At 46.2% G+C, this 19,842-nt stretch overlaps 1 protein-coding gene across 1 annotated transcript in view; it reads left to right on the top strand.

Annotated features, from left to right (window-relative positions):
- Window positions 1–15,902, top strand: part of LOC127919542 (B-cell lymphoma/leukemia 11A-like) — a 55,670-nt gene extending 39,768 nt beyond the window's left edge. Inside the window, exon 3 of the mRNA XM_052503283.1 lies at window positions 10,535–15,902. Coding sequence (XP_052359243.1) covers window positions 10,535–12,516 — 1,982 coding nt within the window. The 3' untranslated portion in view covers window positions 12,517–15,902. The remainder of the gene's footprint in view (window positions 1–10,534) is intronic.
- Window positions 15,903–19,842: the final 3,940 nt, after the last annotated feature.

Here is a 19,842-nt window from a genome sequence, read left to right as displayed (position 1 = left end):
TCCCAGTTCTGGCTGCTCCTATCATCTGTCACTAATGGTTCTAGTGGGTCAGAGAAACACAGTCCCGGTTCTGGCTGCTCCTATCATCTGTCTCTAATGGTTCTAGTGGGTCAGAGAAACACAGTCCCTGTTCTGGCTGCTCCTATCATCTGTCTCTAATGGTTCTAGTGGGTCAGAGAAACACAGTCCCGGTTCTGGCTGCTCCTATCATCTGTCTCTAATGGTTCTAGTGGGTCAGAGAAACACAGTCCCTGGTCCTGGCTGCTCCTATAATCTGTCTCTAATGGTTCTAGTGGGTCAGAGAAACACTGTCCCAGTCCTGGCTGCTCCTATCATCTGTCTCTAATGGTTCTAGTGGGTCAGAGAAACACAGTCCAGTCCTGCTCCTATCATCTGTCTCTAATGGTTCTAGTGGGTCAGAGAAACACAGTCCGGGTTCTGGCTGCTCCTATCATCTGTTCTGGCTGCTCCTATCATCTGTCTCTAATGATTGTAGTGGGTCAGAGAAACAGAGTCCCGGTTCTGGCTGCTCCTATCATCTGTCTCTAATGGTTCTCCTGGGTCAGAGAAACACAGTCCAGGTTCTGGCTGCTCCTATCATCTGTCTCTAATGGTTCTAGTGGGTCAGAGAAACACAGTCCCGGTTCTGGCTGCTCCTATCATCTGTCTCTAATGGTTCTAGTGGGTCAGAGAAACACCGTCCCGGTTCTGGCTGCTCCTATCATCTGTCTCTAATGATTGTAGTGGGTCAGAGAAACACAGTCCAGGTTCTGGCTGCTCCTATCATCTGTCTCTAATGGTTCTAGTGGGTCAGAGAAACACAGTCCAGGTTCTGGCTGCTCCTATCATCTGTCTCTAATGGTTCTAGTGGGTCAGAGAAACACAGTCCAGGTTCTGGCTGCTCCTATCATCTGTCTCTAATGGTTCTAGTGGGTCAGAGAAACACAGTCCTGCTCCTATCATCTGGTTCTGGCTGCTCTGCTATCATCTGTCTCTAATGGTTCTAGTGGGTCAGAGAAACACAGTCCAGGTTCTGGCTGCTCCTATCATCTGTCTCTAATAGTTCTAGTGGGTCAGAGAAACACTGTCCCGGTTTTGGCTGCTCCTATCATCTGTCTCTAATGGTTCTAGTGGATCAGAGAAACACTGTCCCGGTTCTGGCTGCTCCTATCATCTGTCTCTAATGGTTCTAGTGGGTCAGAGAAACACAGTCCCGGTTCTGGCTGCTCCTATCATCTGTCTCTAATGGTTCTAGTGGGTCAGAGAAACACAGTCCAGGTTCTGGCTGCTCCTATCATCTGTCTCTAATGGTTCTAGTGGGTCAGAGAAACACTGTCCCGGTTCTGGCTGCTCCTATCATCTGTCTCTAATGGTTCTAGTGGGTCAGAGAAACACAGTCCAGGTTCTGGCTGCTCCTATCATCTGTCTCTAATGGTTCTAGTGGGTCAGAGAAACACAGTCCCGGTTCTGGCTGCTCCTATCATCTGTCTCTAATGGTTCTAGTTGGTCAGAGAAACACAGTCCCGGGCCTGGCTGCTCCTATCATCTGTCTCTAATGGTTCTAGTTGGTCAGAGAAACACAGTCCCGGGCCTGGCTGCTCCTATCATCTGTCTCTAATGGTTCTAGTGGGTCAGAGAAACACAGTCCCGGTTCTGGCTGCTCCTATCATCTGTCTCTAATGGTTCTAGTGGGTCAGAGAAACACAGTCCTGGTTCTGGCTGCTCCTATCATCTGTCTCTAATGGTTCTAGTGGGTCAGAGAAACACAGTCCCGGTTCTGGCTGCTCCTATCATCTGTCTCTAATGGTTCTAGTGGGTCAGAGAAACACAGTCCCAGTTCTGGCTGCTCCTATCATCTGTCTCTAATGGTTCTAGTGGGTCAGAGAAACACTGTCCCGGTTCTGGCTGCTCCTATCATCTGTCTCTAATGGTTCTAGTGGGTCAGAGAAACACAGTCCCGGTTCTGGCTGCTCCTATCATCTGTCTCTAATGGTTCTAGTGGGTCAGAGAAACACAGTCCGGGTTCTGGCTGCTCCTATCATCTGTCTCTAATGGTTCTAGTGGGTCAGAGAAACACAGTCCACGTTCTGGCTGCTCCTATCATCTGTCTCTAATGGTTCTAGTGGGTCAGAGAAACACAGTCCCGGTTCTGGCTGCTCCTATCATCTGTCTCTAATGGTTCTAGTGGGTCAGAGAAACACAGTCCACGTTCTGGCTGCTCCTATCATCTGTCTCTAATGATTGTAGTGGGTCAGAGAAACACAGTCCCGGGCCTGGCTGCTCCTATCATCTGTCTCTAATGGTTCTAGTTGGTCAGAGAAACACAGTCCCGGCCTGGCTACTCCTATCATCTGTCTCTAATGGTTCTAGTGGGTCAGAGAAACACAGTCCACGTTCTGGCTGCTCCTATCATCTGTCTCTAATGGTTCTAGTTGGTCAGAGAAACACAGTCCCGGGCCTGGCTGCTCCTATCATCTGTCTCTAATGGTTCTAGTTGGTCAGAGAAACACAGTCCCGGGCCTGGCTGCTCCTATCATCTGTCTCTAATGGTTCTAGTGGGTCAGAGAAACACAGTCCCGGGCCTGGCTGCTCCTATCATCTGTCTCTAATGGTTCTAGTGGGTCAGAGAAACACAGTCCCAGTCCTGGCTGCTCCTATCATCTGTCTCTAATGGTTCTAGTGGGTCAGAGAAACACAGTCCCGGTTCTGGCTGCTCCTATCATCTGTCTCTAATGGGTCTAGTGGGTCAGAGAAACACTGTCCTGGTTCTGGCTGCTCCTATCATCTGTCTCTAATGGTTCTAGTGGGTCAGAGAAACACAGTCCCGGGCCTGGCTGCTCCTATCATCTGTCTCTAATGGTTCTAGTGGGTCAGAGAAACACAGTCCCAGTCCTGGCTGCTCCTATCATCTGTATCTAATGGTTCTAGTGGGTCAGAGAAACACAGTCCCGGTTCTGGCTGCTCCTATCATCTGTCTCTAATGGTTCTAGTGGGTCAGAGAAACACAGTCCCGGTTCTGGCTGCTCCTATCATCTGTCTCTAATGGTTCTAGTGGGTCAGAGAAACACAGTCCCGGTCCTGGCTGCTCCTATCATCTGTCTCTAATGGTTCTAGTGGGTCAGAGAAACACAGTCCCGGGCCTGGCTGCTCCTATCATCTGTCTCTAATGGTTCTAGTGGGTCAGAGAAACACAGTCCCAGTCCTGGCTGCTCCTATCATCTGTATCTAATGGTTCTAGTGGGTCAGAGAAACACAGTCCCGGTTCTGGCTGCTCCTATCATCTGTCTCTAATGGGTCTAGTGGGTCAGAGAAACACTGTCCTGGTTCTGGCTGCTCCTATCATCTGTCTCTAATGGTTCTAGTGGGTCAGAGAAACACAGTCCCGGGCCTGGCTGCTCCTATCATCTGTCTCTAATGGTTCTAGTGGGTCAGAGAAACACAGTCCCAGTCCTGGCTGCTCCTATCATCTGTATCTAATGGTTCTAGTGGGTCAGAGAAACACAGTCCTGGTTCTGGCTGCTCCTATCATCTGTCTCTAATGGTTCTAGTGGGTCAGAGAAACACAGTCCTGGTTCTGGCTGCTCCTATCATCTGTCTCTAATGGTTCTAGTGGGTCAGAGAAACACAGTCCCGGTTCTGGCTGCTCCTATCATCTGTCTCTAATGGTTCTAGTGGGTCAGAGAAACACTGTCCTGGTTCTGGCTGATCCTATCATCTTTCATGACTGTGGAAAGGTAATAAGTATGAAAGTGATTTGAGAGTTGAACCAACACAGAACACATTTCTTACTGGCACAGTACACAGCTAGACAGAGCTAGAGCCCAAACCAAAGACCACCAGGCTTCACGTAGTCAGTTATCTCACAGTAAATCTCCCTTCATGCCAGCCAAGTTCTTTCTTTCTGTCTCGGTCTCTCTCTCTCTCTGACTCTTTTCTTTCCTTGTGATCCTTGTGATGTGTCTAGTCTGTCTTTTTCTGCTCCCTCTCTCTCTCGCTCTTTTTTTTCTTTCTCTCAGACTCTCTTCTTTCCTTTCCGTTTGATGTGTGTAGTCAGTGAGTTAGCAGTCTGACTGAACCTTGCTGTTGCCACACTAATGTCTGTTTTTCAAACCTGGAATCCCCGGATGGACTGTTTCTTAGAACACGGTTAGCTCTCCCCTTCTCTCTTCTCCCTCACTGTGTTTTCTCGTTGGTAAGCCGCATTTCCTGCATCAGGCCTTGTTTCAGAGCAAGTGTTGGTCAGACAGGCTCTTTGTTGGTGGCCAGTGGCTCAGTGCACCACAAAGTAGTCTGGCCTGGGACAAAGGCAACAGTGCGTGTGTGTGTGTGTGTGTGTGTGTGTGTGTGTGTGTGTGTGTGTGTGTGTGTGTGTGTGTGTGTGTGTGTGTGTGTGTGTGTGTGTGTGTGTGTGTGTGTGTGTGTGTGTGTGTGTGTGTGTGTGTGTGTGTGTGTGTGTGTGTGTGTGTGTGTGTGTGTGTGTGTGAGAGAGAGAGAGCGAGCAGGGCTGCGACCACTTGGGACACACCGCGTTGGGGTGAATACTGATGGAGAGAGGGCAGACACACACACACACACGCACGCACGCACGCACGCACGCACACACACACACACACACACACACACACACACACACACACACACACACACACACACACACACATGGGAAAGCTAATGGCAGACTGGACCCCCCCCCATCCTCCTCCATCACCAGTCTCCTGTCCATGAATCCACAAATGACATGAACAGACTAGTAGTCACATTTACACTTTCTATCACAGCACTCTGAAGAGGTCTCCATATCCTCCCTGATCACTCCTACCAACACCCAGAAACACTTAGGAATATTGGCAGGGACCGTTATTAGTATAATCACTCTTCAGGTGGAAGTCCAAAATGGCTGAGCTGACATACAGTGTTCTCCTGGCTCTCTCTCTCCTCCTCTGATGCCTTGCTAATCCTATAACAACATTCCTCCATTACCTCAATGACCGATATCTGCGAGAGCCAGTTGGGACGGTCGGGGGGAGGAGAGAGAGACTTATAGCAGGGGTTGGTCAAGAACAAAACAAAATGGTGGAAAAGTCAAGTCCTTGCAGGAACAGTAGAAAGTTGGCTTGGGGACGGAGAGTTGTTACCGTGGCGTTGTGAACTTGTTACCTCAGGGTTCAAGGTCATTGTCGATTGTAGCCAACGGCTGTTGTTTGTGTGTCGCTGTGTTTGAGTGGTAGGGGTTCAGTTGGGGCGGAGGGGGTCTGGCTGATACTGACACTAGTACTGACACTAGTGTAGGGGGGTGAGGGGTGAGGGGTTACGGGGCGGAGGGTTGGGAGTAGGGGGTGTGGAGGTGCATATTGCAGCAGGGGAACAATGAGAGGGTCTGGATCTGTGTGTACAAAGTGGCTGCAGGCTGCAGCACCTCCCTAGACTAGACTGTTTATAATCATCCCATCACTATTGCTTTGTCTAGCCTGGCCTTGTCTCCTTCTGTCTGACTGGCTGAGACAGTATTGGAATACATGTGATCCTGCCGAATGGGCCATATGGGCAATATCTTGCTGTTTAACATGTCCTTTCCCATTTGTCCTTGTGCTCTTTGCATGGCTACGGATCATATTCTCTGGTGATAGCAGTGCATTGTACAGAGGAAGACACTGTAATAGCCCTCTTCTGCTTTGTGTTGCGACAGGCTGCAATGTCCTTGGTAGGCTTGTTATCCTCTTTTTCTGTTATTCCTCTTTTCGTTCATTCTTTCTCGCTCTCTCACGCTCCCTCTCTCCATCTCTTCTATTCTCTATCTCTCTTTCTCTCTCCGTTTTTTCCCTTTTATTCTTTCTCCCCCCCCTCTCTCTCTCTCTATCTCCTCCCCTCCCCCTATCTCTGTAATCCTTCTCCCCAGCCTTGGTTTCAGCCCAGTCTCTCCTCTCCTGGTCCTATTTCAAAGGGACCTCGACTTAGTTTTAGCTTTAGAGCTTCTAGAATCTGGAGACCGCTCGCTGAAAGGGTTCTCTTATTTTTCTTTCCATTGGAGGACTAGAGAAATTTCAGAAGATAATTCCCCCAAGCTTCCCTTTTCATAATCTTCAAGGCCATCAAATTCCCTGTCAGGATGTGTTTCTCTGCTTCCTCACACGCTGTCCTTCCCTTTGAGCCGGGATCATTAGAGAGGGATAGGCTGCGTGCCAAATGGCCCCCTATGGGCCCTGGTCAATACTATATAGGGAATAGAGTTCCATTTGAGAAGCACCCATAGTCTAGTCAAGGCCAATTTAGATATCTTCTTTTTGTTGTTTAGTGTCTGCCGGACAGGCGGGTGGGAATGGGTACGTCACATTGGTCCGGCTCGGTGCCAATCAATATGACGAGGGCATCAATTATCCACCCTGTTCTGTGTTGTCGTCTCGTGAGCAGGGAGGTTTCAAACGTCATCTGGACCAGATGATTGCACAGCGAGAGACGGGTGTTTCTGATGTTTAGGCAAATGATTTAGGGGCCGGCCGTGTTGTGGCGCTCCGCTGTCCTTCACGACTGTCGTCTCAGGCAGCCATTACGAATGGCACCTTCACGCCTGGCACCTTCACGCCACGCTACCCCACGCTTGGGCCTCGATCCTCCTCCGACAGATAGACAGGTGTAGGCCTCAGAGGAAGAGAAGGTGTATACGCCACGTGAGCCGTTCTCCTCCTGCCTCGTCCTTTTCAACAACATCAGTTTCCCCACATAGGGAGACTGTAGGGTGGCACGTGTTGTCAGGAAAGGGTTGCAGATCACCGTAAAATCCAAGCAGAACAGGACCACAAAGCTTGGTTGTAAAGGAACGTTTTAAGAGTAATTTGGGTCTTTGGTTTCGTTCAGTAAAAAAAAACATGTTGGAAATACATAAGATGTAAATCAAATCAAATCAAATTTTACATAAGGTGTATATGCTGCTATACCTCCACTCCATCAACATAATGACCCCCAAAAAACGCAGTGCATTTTTATATGTGAGTATATGTGGAAAGGCAGAACGTGGGCAAATTGCCTTTTTATGATGGAAAAAATCCATAGGAGGTCAGAGCCCCTTGCAGGTGGCAGCAATTAACTGTAATTTTTGCAGATTGTAATGATCCATAATTTGCCAGCCCCCCAGATCTCTTTTCAGTGGAGAAAAAATGTTCCGTGGAGCTGCCTTTGATTGGATGCACATTTCCCTGTTGCTTGCTGGCCTTTAAAGGCCCAACCCTTGATTCGAAAAACAACAAAACGGCAGCCCCACTCAGTTTGCTATAAAGCTGAGGGATGAATGGATCAATGGGTATAGCTATATCATTGACAAGGGCCGTACATATCAAAGAGTGACTCTTTAAGTGGGATTGTCATGAGAGTGCCAGGGTGGCAGGGAGGCCGATATGTGAGAATCTGTTTTTCATCGCATTCTTCTTCTCCTCCTTCAGGCAGCTCTAGCAGCGGGAGCCCAGCCTGCACAGTGTCCTCCTCACCCCTAGCCTTCGACAGCCACAGTGGGGTACAGCAAGGCTGGGCTTCTGCCCCGTCCGCCATCTTAGCAACGGCTAATCTTTATAGCTGGCAGCACATTCATGTTTTTGGTTAAGTGTCTGCCTGCCTGCCTGACAGATAAAACAAAACAAAAAAATAAACAAAAGGAGAGAAGAAACGAAAGCAGAGATGAAAGAGAAGAGGCACATTTGAGGAGTGGTGTAGAGAATGTGCTACTTTGCATATCTCACTTCTCCTTTCTCTATTCTTCTTTTCTATTCACCTGAGAGGATTTCAAATCAAGCTGTAAACCATGAAACTATCCCAAATAGAATAATAATACATGAAATGCATTTTCATAGCACCACCCTCAAATCATTCCCTGGCTCTCTCCTTTTTTGTCACTGGCAGTGTCACCAGCAAAGCACCCCCACACCATCACACCTCCTCCTCCATGCTTCACGATGGGAACCACATGTGTGGAGATCATCCGTTCACCTACACAAAAATCAAACATTTAGACTCATCATACCAAGGGATCGATTTCCACCGGTCTAATGTTTATTGCTCGTGTTTCTTGGCTAAAGCAAGTCTCTTCTTCTTATTGGTGTCCTTTAGTAATGGTTTCTTTTCAGCAATTATACCATGAAGGCCTGATTCACACAGTCTCCTCTGAACAGTTGATGTTGAGATGTGTCTGTTACTTGAACTCTGTGCTGCAGTTATTTGGGCTGGTAACTGTAATGAACTTATCCTCTGCAGCAGAGGTAACTCTGGGTCTTCCTTTCCTGTGGAGGTCCTCATGAGAGACAGTTTCATCATAGCGCTTGATGGTTTTTGCGACTGCACTTGAAGAACCTTTCTAAGTTCTTGAAATTTTCTGGATTCACTGACCTTCATGTCTTAAAGTAATGATGGACTGATGTTGCTCTTTGCTTATTTGAGCTGTTCTTGCCGTAATATGGACTTGGTCTTTTACCAAATAGGGCTATCTTCTGTATACCACCCCTACCTTGTCACAACACAATTGATTGTCTCAAACACGTTAAGAATGAAAGAAATTCCTCCAATGGACTTTTAACAGGGCATACCTGTTAATTGAAATGCATTTCAGGTGACTACCTCATGAAGCTGGTTGCTTTGAAGAATCTCAAATATGAAATATATTTTCATTTTTTTTCAACACTTTTTTGGTTACAACATGATTCCATTTGTGTTATTTCATAGTTTTGATGTCTTCACTATTATTCTACAATGTAGAAAATAGTAAAAATAAAGAAATATCTTGGAATGAGTAAGTGTGTCCAAACTTTTGACTGGTACTATATATATATATATACAGTGAGGGGGAAAAGTATTTGATCCCCTGCTGATTTTGTATGTTTGCCCACTGGCAAAGAAATTATCAGTCTATAATTGTAATGGTGGTTTATTTGAACAGTGAGAGACATAATAACAACAACAAACTCCAGAAAAGCGCATGTCAAAAATGTTATAAATTTATTTGCATTTTAATGAGGGAAATAAGTATTTGACCCCTCTGCAAAACATGACTTAGTACTTGGTGGAAAAACCCTTGTTGGCAATCACAGAGGTCAGACGTTTCTTGTAGTTGGCCACCAGGTTTGCACACATCTCAGGAGGGATTTTGTCCCACTCCTCTTTGCAGATCTTCTCCAAGTCGTTAAGGTTTCGAGGCTGACGTTTTGCAACTCGGACCTTCAGCTCCCTGCAGGATTTCAGTCCTTCACGGCGTAGTGTGTTACCAATTGTTGATGACTATCGTCCCAGCTGCCTTGAGATCGTTGACAAGATCTTCCTGTGTAGTTCTGGGCTGATTCCTCACCGTTCTCATGATCATTGCAACTCCACGAGGTGAGACCTTGCATGGAGCCCCAGGCCGAGGGAGATTGACAGTTCTTTTGTGTTTCTTCCATTTGCGAATAATCGCACCAACTGTTGTCACCTACTCACCAAGCTGCTTGGCGATGGTCGTGTAGCCCATTCCAGCCTTGTGTAGGTCTACAATCTTGTCCCTGACATCCTTGGAGAGCTCTTTGGTCTTGGCCACATTGGAGAGTTTGGAATCTGATTGATGTATTGCTTCTGTGGACAGGTGTCTTTTATACAGGTAACAAACTGAGATTAGGAGCACTCCCTTTAAGAGTGTGCTCCTAATCTCAGCTCGTTACCTGTATAAAAGACACCTGGGAACCAGAAATCTTTCTGATTGAGAGGGGGTCAAATACTTATTTCCCTCATTAAAATGCAAATCAATTTATAACATTTTTGACATGCGTTTTTCTGGATTTTTGTTGTTGTTATTCTGTCTCTCACTGTTCAAATAAACCACCATTACAATTATAGACTGATCATTTCTTTGTCAGTGGGCAAACGTACATAATCAGCAGGGGATCAAATACTTGTTTCCATCACTGTATATTTTCATAAAGTATTTCATTAACTTTTTTCCCCCTTACTAGCTCTGACTTTGCAGTTAGCTACTCTATTTAGGAAAATGTACTTACTATGGCTGTGGTTGTCCCACCTATCTATCTTAAGATGAATGCACTAATTGTAAGTCGCTCTGGCTAATGGTATCTGCCAAATGACTAAAATGTGAAATGTAAATGTGTCAGCATTGGATACATGTTCTACTTTAGCCCCTCTAATTCCCTAACACATCTATGGAGGATGGTTGAGTGTGTTTAACGAGATTACAAACGCATTGTCAGGCAAATCTCAGGTCATCGTGCAAGGGCCATTGAAATTCAATTATTGTTTAAAATATTCCTAATTACCTCCTTGTCTGTGTTAATTGTATACACTGATTGAGATCTCGTTGCTGATGTTGTTTAGATGGGCTGTGTAATTGAATGCATGTTTAAATCTCAGTGTATTAATTAAGCTGGTAAAAACTGAAGCTGAATTATTTATCAAAGACAATGGATATCTTTGTTGTCGAACTGAAATATGAAGTGTTACGGTCTAGCAATCCTAGAGGTCCTCATTCTCTTTCAGTCAAGTAACCCTTCTACTTTCTCTCTCCTATTCACAGACAAGGATGAGCCCAGTAGTTACACGTGTACGACCTGCAAGCATCCGTTCAGCAGTGCCTGGTTCCTGCTCCAGCACGCCCAGAACACCCACGGCTTCCACATCTATCTGGAGAGCGAGCCAGGCAGCCCCCTCACCCCCAGGGTAGCCGCCCCGCCTGGGATGGGGGGTGACTGCACCTCCCAGCCTCCCCTCCACGGTGTCCACCTGGCCGATGGGAGCCCCTTCAGTCTGCTGAGATTGCCTGGGTCCGGGTCTGGCCGGGAAGGGGCCACATCTGTCCCCCACGAGGGGCGCTACCCCCGGACGCCTCCTCTGTTTAGTCCGCCTCCACGGCACCACCTGAGCCCAGAGAACCTGGCGCTGGCCACCCATCACCCGAGCGCCTTCGACAGGGTGATGCGGCTCAACTCAGTGGTCCTGGACCCACCGCCCGCCATGGACTTCTCAAGGAGACTGCGGGAGCTGGCGGGTAACCCCACGGGGGCCTCCCCACCCCTGTCGCCCAACAAGCCCATACAACGGCTGCTGCAGCCCTTCCAGCCGGGCTCCAAGCCCCCCTTCTCAGCCACGCCTCCCCTCTCCACCTCCCAGTCGCCCTCGTCCGGCTTCCGTTCCACCCCCAACCCGGCCCAGCCTACCACGCCGCTCAAGGCCAAGTCGTGTGAGTTCTGCGGGAAGACCTTCAAGTTCCAGAGCAACCTGATCGTGCATCGGCGCAGCCACACAGGAGAGAAGCCCTACAAATGCCACCTGTGCAACCACGCCTGCACCCAGGCCAGCAAGCTGAAGCGCCACATGAAGACGCACTCTCAGAAGAACTCCCTCAACACCAAGTCGGATGACGGCCTATCCACCACCAGTTCACCCGACCCAGGCACCAGCGCCCTGGTGGGCAGCGCTACCAACGCCCTCAAGTCCGTGGTGGCCAAGTTCAAGAGTGAGAACAACGGGCTGCTTGAGAATGGTGAGGAGGAGGAAGAGGAAGAAGAGGAGGAGGAGGGAGATGAAGAGGAAGAGGGAGACGAGGAAGAAGAGGAGGAAGAGGAGGAAGAAGGAGAGGAGGCAGAGGAAGAGATGGAGACTGAGGAAGGTGAGAAGACTGATTATCATTTCAGCCTGCTGTTGGAAGGGGCCCGGCACCACCAGAACAGCCAGGCCCTCCACCCCCACTCCCATCCCCACAGACGGAGCACTCCCCGGGACGCCTGTGAAGAGGACTTGGCACTTGAGTCGGACCGGGCCGACAAGATCTGTGGCACCACCCCAACGGCCAATGGCCTGGGTCCTCTCTCTAATGAGGCCCTGACCAGGAAGCTCCTGATGGGGAGCCCCGGGTCCCTCAGCACCATGACCAAGCGTATCAAGGTGGAGAAAGAACTGGATCCTCCCACGCCCACCATCCCCAACACAGATAACGTCTACTCCCAGTGGCTGGCCGGCTATGCCGCCTCCCGACAACTCAAGGACCCCTTACTCAGCTTTGGAGAGTACCCCACCAGACAATCGCCATTCGCCACATCCTCCGAGCACTCCTCCGAGAACGGCAGCCTGCGCTACTCCACGCCTCCCGAGGAGACGGACGGGGGCTGCGGGGCCTCGGGCCACAGCGGGACGGGGAGTGGGGCCAGCACCCCCCACCTGTCAGGGAGCGGCGGGCGCCCCAGCTCCAAGGATGGCAGCCGGCGGAGCGACACATGCGAGTACTGCGGCAAGATCTTCAAGAACTGCAGCAACCTGACAGTGCACCGGCGCAGCCACACGGGAGAGAGGCCCTACAAGTGTGACCTGTGCAGCTACGCCTGCGCCCAGAGCAGCAAGCTCACTCGCCACATGAAGACCCACGGCCAGATGGGCAAGGACGTTTATAAATGTGAAATCTGCCACATGCCTTTCAGTGTGTACAGCACTCTAGAGAAACACATGAAGAAGTGGCACAGCGATCAACCCATGCCAACCACCCTGGAAATTAAGACTGAGTAGGGGAGGCAGGGCAGCTCCCTGATTCGCTGAATCATGGCAAAAGCTGGGGAGACTGACAGGGGTTAGACACCAGTCAAAAACCCGGTACCTTTGAAAAAGCTGATCCATATTTGGGGCAATACTATTGCATCGGACACAAAAACTTTTGAGCCTTTCTATTGTGCAATAATTGACATGTTTTGTACTTTTGTATCTGGACGGCATGCTCAGTGTGTTTTGGCTACTTAGAGAAAATTGTCCTTCATTGGTTGGTTGGTTGTAATTGTGTTGCTGTTGGTTGGTAATTTTCATTTAAAAAAAGAAAAAGATAAGAGGAAGAAAACCCCCATGCTGCATATACGTACTGTTTTACATATCTTGTACAGTTTGGTGTTGGAAACATGGTGGGCAGTGTGAATGGTCTAACCCTGAACTACAAAAAGCAGGGTCAAATTTTGGCTGATCTTTTAAAAATATTTTCTGTCCGTTACTGGGTTGAAAATATCAATTGGGTTTGCCTAGGAAACTGTAGCCGCTAAGCAACATAACATTTTCTTTTAGAAGATATAGTGGTGGTCAATTTGAAATGAATAGTTATCGTTTGAAAAAGCAAAAAAAATGTGCCTTGGAATATTTGACCTGCATTAGTTAATCCTCCTTTTTGCTATAAGCTCGGAGATTCAGCTACAAACGATAGCTAGCGGGCATGTGTTTCACGGGGGAAAAACAGGTTCTTGCATCAAGCGCCTGTACAATATGACATCGTCCTCCGTGACCCAGCGAAACACCAGTTGAAACAAAAAAATATATATTTCTGGTAAATTATTTTATCTGCCTGACTCATTGTATAATATACTTCAGATGCTCATTCTGTTTACTGGCATGCTAGCTACATGCTATTTGGGGATTATGTGGTGTTTATATAAAGGGTTTTATTTGTGTTTGTTTGGTACCTTACATAGGGGTACTAAATGTAATAATGAGTTGTTATAATTCTGTAAACTTAAGCTCTTAATGTGTTGGAGTGTTTTGTTTTGAAATGAAAGGTTTTACAGTTTTTTGTAAGTAGCACAAAACTATGTTGTCGTCCTTGTTGCTGGGATCTTCGGTGAGTCGGCCATGACAGTGTGTTGCTGTGGCGGCTGGGCACCTGAAGACTTGTTTTTCTTAGTTCTGACATGTCAGGCTGATTTTGAAAAGGGGGTGGGGTTGGGGGCACGGAATGACCAGATTTGGATCAATTCATCATTTGTAAATGCATTATAAGCTTTTTAACAAGCTCTTATTTCTTTTTTTCCCGCATGTCATATCAGATTTCCTAAAAGCTGAAATGTTGCCTCTTAAACTAATTGATATTGGAAAGTCTAAAAAAATAATAATTTAAGAACGATTTTGAGAAGTGTATTCAGTAAAACACATCCACCTGCTCGATTTTTACATCATTTGAATCTTTCACATCGGTTTGTGCTCTTTGTGGTGACACGTTAGACCTCACCGCTGTTGTTTTGATTTTACAGACTTACATCAACCCCCCTTTCATAATGTTGTTGGTAAAGCACTTGTCACTCTGCCTTGGATCCTGTATCTGTCTCTCTAATCGGAGGTACAGTCGGTTGAGTATAAAATAATAAGAACTGGGACTTTTCCCAGGATGAAATATGTGCACTGTTCAATTTTCCCAGTTTACAGGTGGACACTCAAGGGAAATCTTTGCTCTAATGCAGACCGATTGATGTGGTGTCATTGCTTCATGCAGATAAGAGTGAAACGAGAAACCGTCGCCAGCCATTTTGTTTCCCAGGGGGCCTAGCAGTTTTTGGGGCCTCTGGGTAATACAGTATCAATGCAGGAACCGCCATACTCCCTCCTGCTTCAGAAAGAAAGAAACCTTGCTGCTCAAAAAGGGCAATTTTTTTTTTTCCTACCACAAATTTTATAAAAATGAATAAATAAACTCTGTTTTTTAATGTAACACTTCAATATCTTTAGGGGAGACTTTATTTAAGATTGTTTTGATGATATTTTTGGGGTTTCTCGTTAAATCTTGATGATTATGCTCAAGATTCTATCACTATATTATGAATATGAAATGAACATGACTCATCTTTTTGCCTTTTTGCTATATACACAGGTCTTCAGGTTAAACAACATTTTCATCGGCGAGAGATTTTATGATTATATGTGAATATATAGAGAGAACTTAAAAAAACATAGGAAATGCACACTCATGTTCCTATGCTAAAATACACATTTACGGTCTACTTGTTCCTGTATTTAGAATGGTATTTGAAATTAATGTTCACTTAGCGTAGGCACTTGTAGTATTTATGTTGAAGCCTGTATTTTTAACTGTTCGCTTGTTCTCTTTAAAAGGTTCCAATGTACTCTTTTCAGTAGTTGAAGAAAAAAATGCCCAACCAGCTGCCACCGTATATATTTTCTTAATTTGGCAGGATAATACTATTATAGTGTGAATAATTTGTACGCTTGAACAAAAATTAAGTATGTTTTTGAAAATTGAAACGTTGTGGCGTTCTATGGATAAGAGGAGCCATTTAATGGCTTTTCTCAAGCAGTACTGTCGGAATGTGCCACAACATGGCAACACAGGGGGTTGTATATGTCTATCCTTTTTCGGTTTTGTTTTTTTTTATGTTTTTTTCCTCTCCTGTCATTTTATATGCAGTAACACAAGCTATTGTTGGGTTCTCGGTAGTGTCCGTTCCTCTCGACCGCCTGACCACATTCCAGTCGCATCAATGAAGTAAGAACTATTCCAGTCATTATGCAGTCAATTGATTTAAAAAGGACATCAATCTGGAAATCAATTTAGCGGTTTTATTTGAAGTCTGTTTTTCATTGCTAAACAGTGCATGGTGCTTTGTGTTTTTGTTTTTTTTTAAGTGGTAAATCTCATGTGCAAAACATTTCTAATGAAAACAGAAATGATTGGGGTGGGAAAAGAAAAGCCTACTTGAGCTGGTACAGTAAAGTAGGCTACATGTTTTGTGTACATGACAATGCTACATTGGTACGTTTAGGGTTTTCAGCCTTTTTCCTGTCTGTTCTCAACGCTGATTATTCTGAACTGAACTTGAACTTGACCTCCGACAGTGAACGTCCCTATTTATTACGACGATACACAACTTTGTTGAAAACAGAGTCACACACCGCAGGAATCAATACATTTTCTCTCTCTTGTTGAATATCTGATGTTTTTAACATGTATTTTTAATGACCAAATGTCATTGACCACACCACTCAGTTTCTGGGAATTCTACTCTCTTCTGTTGAGTTCTTGTTCGTTTGGAGATGCCACTCTTTTTTTCAACAACGGTTGACTGCGTTATTCTCTACACTCAGCCATTTTGTCTTGAAAAAATGAAAAATAAAAAGTATTACATACATTTATGGAATTGTTGGTTGTTTACCTAAATACCTAAGGTATTTAGTTTGGGATGACACCCACACATGCTAACGTGCACACATGCACACACATACACACACACACACACACACACACACACACACACACAGAAACACACACACTTGCAGTTAATATACAAACTATGACACCTCTCATTGTCTTGAAATATCATCACCACCCATACATAGTTATCTATGTGTCTGTGTGTGAGTGTGTTTGTGTGTGTGTGTGTGTCTCTGTGTTTGTGTGTGTGTGTGTGTCTGCATGCGATAGTGTCTGCCAGGTGTGTTTGCCCGGCTGAACTTGAGTCGTCGTCAGACGGGGTGGAAGTTCAACTCCCTTATCTCTGGTCTTGTCTGGTCATCTGGGTGTCTGCATTACATCTCCAACCTCTTCCCTCCCTCCCGTCCTCCCCCTCCCTCTATATCTCAGTCCCTCCCTCTCTTTCTCGCCCTCCCTCTATATCTCAGTCCCTCCCTCTCTTTCTTCCTCCCTCCCGTCCTCCCCTTCCTCTATATCTCAGTCCCTCCCTCTCTTTCTTCCTCCCTCCCGTCCTCCCCCTTCCTCTATATCTCAGTCCCTCCCTCTCTTTCTCCCTCCCTCCCTTCCTCCCCCTCCCTCTATATCTCAGTCCCTCCCTCTCTTTCTCCCTTCCTTCCCCTCCCTCTATATCTCAGTCCCTGCCTCCCTCCCTCCCTCCCTCCCTCCCTCCCTCCCTCCCTCCCTTCCTCCCCCTGCGTCTATATCTCAGTCCCTCCCTCTATATCTCAGTCCCTCCCTCTCTTTCTCTCTACCTCCCGCTCCTCCCCTCTATATCTCAGTCCCTCCCTCTCTTTCTCCCTTCCTTCCCCTCCCTCTATATCTCAGTCCCTGCCTCCCTCCTCCCTCCCTCCCTCCCTCCCTCCCTCCCTCCCTCCCTCCCTCCCTCCCTCCCTCCCTCCCCCTCCCCCTGCGCCTATATATCAGTCCCTCCCTCTATATCTCAGTCCCTCCCTCTCTTTCTCCCTATCTCCCTCTCCTCCCCTCTATATTTCAGTCCCTCCCTCTCTTTCTCCCTTCCCCTCCCTCTATATCTCAGTCCCTGCCTCTCTTTCTCCCCTCCCTCCCTCCCTCCCTCCCCCCTGCGTCTATATCTCAGTCCCTCCCTCTCTTTCTCCCTACCTCCCTCTCCTCCCCTCTATATTTCAGTCCCTCCCTCTCTCTCTTCCTAGGTCTCGTATACATTCATTATTTGACCTTGCTCCCTCCCTCCCTCGTCTCCTATCTCCCTCCCTCATTTCCTCTCCCCTTTCTTTTCCAGGACTGGAGGGCTGACGTGACAGACTAATCGTTCTTCTGGTCCTAGCCCGAGCTGTTTGGCGAGCAGGGCCAGATCAAAGTCCACAGATAGAGGTTCCTGCTTTGGCGAAGTGTTGACATTTAAGATGAAGCCGAGTTGTAGGGATGTGTGGGTGGGGGTAGTGGAGGGTGTGGACGAAGGTGCTGTGTGTGGGTGGGGGTAGTGGGAGGTGTGGATGAAGGTGCTGTGTGTGGGTGGGGGTAGTGGGTGGTGTGGAAGACGGTGCTGTGTGTGTGTGCGTGTCTGTGCATGTGTATGTGTGTGTGTGTATGTGTTTGCTTAGGGAGGGAGGGGAACGATTTCCCTCTGTCTCCCATATACCAAGTTCAATGCTATGCCCCCACAAATCCCGCCACCAAATAATCCATGCATAGCAGACGTACTTTTCCCATAGCTCTCTCTCTCTCTCTCTCTCTCATCCCCTCTCCACCCCTGTAGAAAGAAACATAAATCTAATAAAGACAACTGTCAACTTTCTTTATGTTGTGATTTTTTGAAAAGTTTGTAATGGAAAGCCAAGTTAATAGATTATTTTTTAATTTGTAAAAATGGATTTGAAGAAATTAAATATGCTATTTCTGTTACTTTATTTTCAACCTTGCCTCCAGGCAAAACACAGATTGACTGTTGTGAGGCCAGTTTTATTGGTTCATTATGCAACAGTTTATTAGTTCATTAATGCCCTGAAAAGGCAAACAAAGAACTGTCCCCTCTCTCTTTTGCTCACTCCCTGTTCCTCTCTTTCTCTCCCTTTTCTCTCTTCCCTATCTATCTATCTATCTATCTATCTATCTATCTATCTATCTATCTATCTATCTATCTATCCTAGTAGTGATCTCGTAGCCTGAAAAGAAAAGATGAAAAACTGATTTTAAAATATATATATTTAAAAAAGATAGACTGATTTCAGCTGCAGACTGAAGAGGAGAGAAGTGTAGCGGGGGAGAGGAGAAGAAGAGAAGAGTGGGTTCTTGGAACAATATAAAAGACCTAATCACCCTGGACAGCTGACAGTGGGAGAGAGAGAGAGAGAACCTCACATAGTTGTCAGGATTGTCAGTAAGGTTGAAGGAGTGGTGAGGCCAGGAGAGCTCTGCCCAAACAAGAGCAGCGGTCTGGTGGAGCAAGAAAACAAAGTCTGTGTTTTGTCTACAGGCTACAACGCTCAGGGGCTGAAGGAGAGGGAGTGTTTGGTGTGCTCTCGCAAACACACACACACACACACATACAGGGGCGCACACACAGGCACAGGCACAGGCATACAAACAGGAGAGTAGAAATGCAGACTTCTTTGACGAATGAAGGCACATAGAGTGTCTTCAGAAAGTATTCATACCCCTTGACTTATTCCACGTTTTCTTGTGTTACAGCCGGAGTTCAAAGTGGATTACATTGATTTTTTTTTCTTACCCATCTATCCAAAAACATGTTTTTAGACATTTTAGAACTTTAAAGAAAAATTTAATACAGAAATATCTAATTTACTTAAGTATTCACACCCCTGAGCCAATACTTTGTAGAAGCACCTTTGGCAGTGATTACAACTGTGAGTGTTTCTATGTAAGTTTTTAAGCGCTTTCACACCTGGATTGTGCAACATTTGCTCATTATTATTTAAAAAATATTCAAGCTCTGTCAAATTGGTTGTTGATCATTGATAGACACCCATTTTCAGAGCTTGTCATAGATTTTCAAGTAGATTTAAGTCAAAACTGTAACTCGGCCACTCAGGAACATTCACCATCTTCATGGTAACATTTGATAGTATAGATTTTGCCTTGTATTTTAGGTTATTGTCCTGCTGAAAAGTGAATTCATCTCCCAGTGTCTGGTGGAAAGCTGACTGAACCAGGTTTTCCTCTTTGATTTTGCCTGTGCTTAGCTCCATTCTGTTTATTTTTTATCCTGAAAAACTCACCCGTTCTTAACGATAACAAGCATACCCATAACATGATGCAGCCACCACTATGCTTGAAAATATGGAGAGTGGTATTCAGTAATGAATTGTATTAGATTTGCACCAAACATAACATTTTGTATGCAGGACAAAAATGTAATTGCTTTGCCAAATTATTTTGCAGTATTACTTTAGTGCTTTGTTGCGAACAGGATGCATGTTTTGGAATATCTTTATTCTGTACAGGCTTCCTTCTTTTCACTCTATCAATTAGGTTAATAATGTGGAGCCCTTAAATTCTGTAACTGTTTTAAAGTTACAATTGGCCTCATTATGAAATCCCTGAGTAGTTTCCTTCCTCTCCAGCAACTGAGTTAGAAAGGACTTCTGTATCCATTACAAAGTGTAATTAATAACTTCATCAGGCTCAAAGGGATATTCGATGTTGACTTTTTCAGAAAGCATAATTCCACTTTGACATTATGGGGTATTGTCTGTAGGCCAGTGGCAAAGCAATCTCAATTGAATCCATTTTAAATTCAGGCTGTAACACAAACAAAATGTGGAAAAAGTCAAGGGGTGTGAATACTTTCTGAAGGCACTGATAAGTGCACAATCAATCACACTTGCATACAGAACGCAAACACACACACACACACACACATGCACCAACACATGCGCTCG

The sequence above is a fragment of the Oncorhynchus keta genome, unplaced genomic scaffold, assembly GCF_023373465.1.
Source record: "Oncorhynchus keta strain PuntledgeMale-10-30-2019 unplaced genomic scaffold, Oket_V2 Un_contig_1690_pilon_pilon, whole genome shotgun sequence".
NCBI lineage: Eukaryota > Metazoa > Chordata > Actinopteri > Salmoniformes > Salmonidae > Oncorhynchus > Oncorhynchus keta.
The sequence above is the reverse complement of the archived record's forward strand: the minus strand, read 5'-3'. Positions and strand labels throughout refer to the sequence as shown.